General features: G+C 48.4%; 1 protein-coding gene across 6 annotated transcripts in view; it reads right to left on the reverse strand.

Annotated features, from left to right (window-relative positions):
• Positions 1 to 5,761, reverse strand: part of FGD5 (FYVE, RhoGEF and PH domain containing 5) — a 155,197-nt gene extending 149,436 nt beyond the window's left edge. For 2 of the 6 annotated variants that reach the window (XM_043552082.1, XM_043552085.1), the window contains exon 1: positions 5,317 to 5,758. In XM_043552082.1, coding sequence (XP_043408017.1) covers positions 5,317 to 5,329 — 13 coding nt within the window. In that variant the 5' untranslated portion in view covers positions 5,330 to 5,758. Of the gene's footprint in view, positions 1 to 5,316 lie in introns of all 6 variants that reach the window. The other 4 variants (XM_043552084.1, XM_043552081.1, XM_027822393.3 and 1 more) reach the window with 4 other exon arrangements.
• Between the last annotated feature and the right edge of the window lie 540 nt (positions 5,762 to 6,301).

Genomic DNA, 6,301 nt, shown 5'->3' on the forward strand with positions numbered 1-6,301 from the left:
AGTCAAAGCATTCTTTGCTAGCTTCACACAGTGGAAATCTGAGCATAGTCAATCACTCCCCAAACATAGGGTGAAAGAAGTAATGACATGGACTCATTCCTTTATTTTCTCTACGCTATGGTGGAGCAATGGAAAACTGGGCCATGTTTTGAATCTGTCACATCATAACATTCTGGACCTGAATAAAACGTCGGAATACAGATAGGTCCCAAAGCCTAGCTTGGAAACCTCAGAGTACTATCCATTAGCATGAAAGGCAGAATGGATGTGTCTTTTCCTACTCTCCAGCTGGCCATAGAACTAATAGGGGTGTCCTAATCACTGGGCACGTTCTTTCTCTGGTCTGCTCCTTCCCTCTGGAGTTACCAAAACCAGCCAAAATGCTCAACTGCACAGCTGTAATTTGCTCCTCATACCTGTGTTTACTGGTGGATTGATCAAGCTCCTCAGTTATACAGCTGTGATCACAACTGAAGAAAAGGTTTCTACCAATAATGGATTGTATTAAGGGGCTAACAACATCCCTGGCTTACCTCCATTTGCCTTTAATGGAGCAAAACCAGGAATGAATTTGGCCCCATGTGCGTATGGTAAAGTGATGCTCTCACTCAGAACAATGCTTCCATAGAAATGTTCTGTTCCTGTATCTCTGTCCGGTTAGCTAACTGGCGGGTATCTGAATTATGAGCATGGCGTGCACACAGCTTAAGAAGACTTTGTTTGGAGGTGAGAATGGTGGAGCCCAGACTGAACCTGCTATTGAAATAACATACACAAAGGTCATCCTGAATATGCAGGGGGCGGGGGTGGGGGGCGGGACAGCAAACTATTAACGTTCTAAAATCAGAGTTAGCTTCTCAGCTGGTCAGCCTATTGTCAACACCCCCTCTCCCCCCAATAATGCTGTGTGCTATGTGGTGTATAAAGTAATCGGAGAGCAGAGTCCTAAACCTCATTTATTTCATCTCCACTCTGAAGCGCTAGGTCCAAAATGGCAATTATCCTTCTGCAGGCTACCCTAACCAGCCAATAAACCAGTGTTTAATAGTCCTTCGTAGATAAGCCATTTTACCATCATTCAGACTTTAGATAAATACGTAGCATATGCTGTGGAACCTGCTCTGATATGTTACCGAGATGAAATTAGATGAGCTAGAGTGATTTACAAGGAAAGTGTAATTCCACTGAGGGGACTCCACTTGTGTTATAAACCACTGGAGTTGTCATCACCAGGACTCCAGGATGTACAGTAAATAACTCCAAGATGTCATTAATTTCACATCGCTGACTGCAGATCTTTTGTTGTTTTATATTTATGACATATGGGTCCCTCACTGTGTGTTTCAAACCATTTGAAATAAGTGAAAGTGACATAGGATGGGGTTTTCAAAAGAACCTAAATGATTTAGGAGCCTAGAGGTAAAATTTTCAGTGGGACTGAGAATCCTAAGTCATTCAGAATTTTTACTCACACTTATTAGCGTCTGTGCTTTAAGGGCCTGTCGGAATTCAGCAGACTTCAATGGGCTTAGATCAGGCCCTACCTGACTGGTTTTGAATACCCATTGAAGTGGCAGATCTGAATTTTCAAAAAAAGGCCATAATTCTCTTATGCATTTTGTCTTTTAAAATGATTTTAATTGGAATGTTAGCACCCAGGGTTTCAGAGCAGATACCACTCTGCAAAGATAAAATGCATTCTGATACAATTGTTGGACTCCGTCATTCTGAGATAGGATCAATGGTTTATGACTTTGGGATATCACATCAATAGATTCCAACTTTCTCTTACTATAGAACGTCATGGCCACCATTCATAACCATAATACAATCATATACCATCCTACAGAGAAGCATTACTGGGGAAAAATACAACCTAAAGTCCATGTGTACCAAACTGAGTGGAAAGCCTGCTTTTAAAGGGAAATGATTAATTCTAATACCAAAAGCTCTGATCCTTAATCATGTATGGAACTTTACTCATGTGAGTGGTCTCATTGCTTCAGTGGGTTGAAAAGTTATGCACCCGAGGATATTTGCAGGATTGGGGGCTTAGACTGGCTATCTAGAAAAAAATATACATACAACATCCAAATGATCAAAACTTAATATATGCCATTGGTTTAATATCCCAATAACTGGGAATGGCTCTGGTTTCTCAACGAATGCTACAATTTTACAGCTACTTCCCAACAGGAAGCCCTGTCTGCAAAAATAGAGAGCTTATACCCTCCTATCATTTCACATGCTGAGGTCCCATTGAAATCAATAGGAGTGTTTCATGAAAGTCTATGGCAGTAGGATATGGCTTCAGTTTAAAGAGCAGGTATGATGGTGGCTTCCTGCAGATTTCTTAAAGTAGTTTCACGTTTATTATATTCGATAACCATTTTTAAAATGATACCAGGTGGTTTACATTTTTTAACAACTAGCAGTGTTAATTGCAATTTTCCTTTTGTGTGGCACAATTTCAATCAATTGAATAATTAGAGGAAGGACGGTCTTGTGGTTAAGGATTGGATTGGATCTGAGGCGAGCTGGTTCCAATTTTTGGCTCCTCCATGGACTTCCTTTGTGACCTTGAACAAGTCACTTAATCTTGGTCTGCCTCAACTCCCCATCTATGGGGATAATCATATTTCCTTTCTCCCTTGTCTATGAAGATAGTCTATGCCTCCAAAGAATTTACAATGCCCTAATATGCATAGTACAGTGCCTAGCACCATGGCACTCTGATCTTGGTTGGGTCCACGAATTGCTACTGTAATATAAATAATGGAGCACATGGACAATATATTGCATCAATTAATAAGCAAAACTCTCCTCTGAATTCAATGGAGAGTTGTGCTTCACACTGATGGATACATTCTTTATGTTGCTGTGGATCAAATAACAATTATTGCAAATAAAACTTATGGTCTTATAAAGAAACAAGCCTGATAGTGCTGACAGTACACATTGTTCTGAGACTGGGATCAGGCTGGAGTCCCTGTGTATTAAATTATGTCAAGATGAAGTTTTTAAACCAACGCCAAAAAGCCACTCTCTACCAGATGGCTACACTTGGAATAAGTTTCTTTGGCACAAAGCAGAAAGGAGTCCAAGCTGGCCAGGGAGGGTTAGGAAAAAAGAATTAAAATGTTACTTTTTGAGTGGGCAAAGAGGATACAATCCCACCTCACCCACCTGTCGAGAGAGCCTTTAGTTTGGTAAACACTGATTCACAGTTCCCAACACACGTGGGTCTGAAAGTGAGTGTGGCTATGGCAGGAAAACCTCTGGGCTCCATGATGCGTCATCTCAAGCAGGGCACTGAATAGTCTTCATCGTCTGGGGGAATGAAACTAAATGGAAGAGTTGGAGGGTTGGGGCAGGGGACCTATTGCTACTCCACCAAGCCCTGGCTGTGGCACTGTATTTTCCAGAGAGCTCACCACTAAAGCTGATTGCAATTTTTCATTAACTCCCCCTCCGCCGCCCCCCCCCCCCCCAAGAAACAAAAGGGTCCCTGGGACATTTTCATTTTGGCCAAAACATTCCTATCGTTCAATGAAAAACAAAACATTTTTTATTTTTAAAAATTTGGAGGTTAGTATCCCCCCCCCCCCCAGTAGGGGGGAAAAGGAAGACCAATAGAGGGGAAAACGCAATAACAAAAAAGGTGTGGCCAAAAAAGGGGGGAAATTCTGCCCTTTAAAAAAAAAGTTGTCTTTCCAAAATGTTCACAGTAAACACTCCCCTTTTCGCCACCTCTAAGCAGCACCCGGTAGCTCCTGTTATTCTGAATGGGAGCTGCTAGGTCCCGAGAACTTCTCAAAATCCGACCTCTTCGTTCTCAAGGGGAGCGGAGCAATTTTGAAATCTGTCCCGCAACGCTGGGCAAAGAGATTGCGCCGGGTTCAACCCCTGTAATAATGCTTGTGCCCTCTACCGGCAAGGGTCTCGTTAGGACCTGGCATTTGGGAACTCAGGGCAGGAGAATGGAGGGGAGAAAAGGCCAGAGACAGGCGGTGAAAACTCGCGTGGGACAATAAATGACTCTCTAGTGGGTCTAAAAATCTGCCCTCTCTGCGGCGCAGAGTTCGGGAGCGTCCTTTGCTCGCACCGGGTGCGTTCTAGGTGGGAAATCGATGCGTGTGGCAAATGACGCTGTGATTTTGCAGGTTAAAACTGTCTCGTTTGTTTCACATATGCCCAGCCTCTCCACGCCCCGGCAGCCAGCACTTCGCCGCCGAGGGAGAAGAGAAAGGCACCGCCCCGCGCCGTTACCCCAAACCGCAAATCTGTTCACAAAGTCACCCGCAAAATAAACCGCAGACAGACAGGATCAGGGTAACCAACTCCGCAGTAAAGCCCCGCTCCTCGCCTCTCCCAGCCCGGCTTCGCGCCGAGGAGCAAACGGGGCAGGGAGGGGGAGAAAAGTTGGGCATCTCCAAGTTGCCACCAAATCAGCCAGGAGCTAAAACACCCCTTAGGGCTCCAGCATCCATGTGTCAACTTTCCAGCCTGCCGAAGAGTTTCTCACATCACCCATCCACCCCCCCAACATACAGAGCCTTTAGCTCTCTCTCTCTCGCTCTCTGTGTCAGGCAGTTCCCTTCTAGTGATTAATAAAACCCACCTCCAAACCACTTGCTTTTCTAGTCCTTGACATACGTGTTGGAAGTCTGGGTGGGTCGGGGGGCTGCTGCACCCCCTGGCTTGAAGTGCTTTCCCTGGTATCCAGGGTTTACAGTTGGATTCCATGGTTCTCAGCACCCCCACTGTACAAACTGCTTCACCACCTCTGGCCCCTGAAGCCCCAAGCACTGTTTTGCAGGTTTCACTGGACCTAGGCACCCTTTATAAACCGCATTTTGACCAGATCAGGACCGTGCCATTATTCCGGAGTGGAAGCCGAGGCGTGCCTCTCCCCGCCACCAGCCCCTTTCCCTGGCTTCGGATTTGGCAGAGAATAAACGAACCCAAGAAAGAAATGGGGGTGAAGGGCAAAAGAAAAGGAAAGAGAGAGAGGTGAGAGGGAGAAGGCGCCGCTCTCCCCCTTAGTCGCTCACGACCAGGCTGCGCACAGCCCGGTTACACAAGACGGGCACTCAACTTCAGAGAGACAAGGCGGGCCAGGTAATAATCTCTTATCGGAGCAACTTGTGTTGGCGAGAGAGAGGGGATCGCTGATGTCTCCAGGAGCCTCCGCCAGGCTACAGCACCAGCGCACCCGTGGGTCAGTTTCCACCGCTCTCCCCGGGAGCGAGCCCTTCGCCGCCCCAGACTTTCCCACCCTCTTCCCAAATCAGGCCCCCAGGAGCCGGCACTCACCTGCGTTGCTCATCTCCCCCAACTTTCAGGTCTGACGCCCTCAGATCATGGTCCTGCGCGCCTGGGTCGGTCGCACCTCCTTAACCCCCGGCAGCCAGGGACGAAGTTGGAGCGGGGGGTCGGTGTGGCCAGCCCACGGGGCTGCGGAGGGAGGGGATAAGTAGTCAGCAGTGGCCGGAGCCTCTTTGGCTGGGGAGAAGGGGGGGGGGTTGCGTGGGGAGGGTGTCAGCTCAGGAGGGGCGATCACTGCCCCTGGCAGCCCTCGTCCTGCCCCATGCTTAGCCTGGCAAGGCAGACTGGTTGCAGGGAGCTTGTCGGGTCCCTCCCTGATCGCAGCGCACTGGCCAGGGCTCGCCACCGCCTCCTCCTCACTGGCATTTCCCTTCCTTTCCTGCAGAGGAAGCCCTTTGGCTCGCTCAGGGATTGAAAGCTGCAGTGAAACAAGGGAGGGGGGCACGGATGCCAAACAAACAGATTTAAAGGGACAGCAGCTGTTCTCTCCCTCACCCCCTTTATGTCCCATACAAACACACACACACACACACACACTTCAGGATCTTGCATAAGCTCAAGGAGTGTGAATGGGGCTTGCACAAGCAGCGGGGGGAGGGAAATGGGGAGAGAGGCTTCTCCTCCCCTGGTAGCGTTTGGAAAAAGAAATTATGAATGTGGAAGTTTGTGCGTGGAGCTGAAAGTCCAGGGAAACCGGCTCTCAGGAGACACTCGGGACCGTTTCGTCCCCAGGTCCTGCAGCCGCAGAGGACTGAACGAGCATTGCAAAGCACTGATTGTCTCACAGACGAGCCCGGGATGTGCATTCCCCCCGCGGGCAGACAGGGCAGCTCACCCCCGGCCCCCGGAGCCGAGAGCAGAGCCTTTCTGCCCGGCGCGGCTGGGGTTAGCTCTCTCCGCCCGCTTCCCGCCCGGCACGTCCCTGCAGAGGGAACCAGAGGCACTGGAGCGTCTGTATGAAACGATCGTTAGC

This window comes from Chelonia mydas, chromosome 7 (genome assembly GCF_015237465.2).
Source record: "Chelonia mydas isolate rCheMyd1 chromosome 7, rCheMyd1.pri.v2, whole genome shotgun sequence".
Taxonomy (NCBI): Eukaryota; Metazoa; Chordata; order Testudines; family Cheloniidae; genus Chelonia; species Chelonia mydas.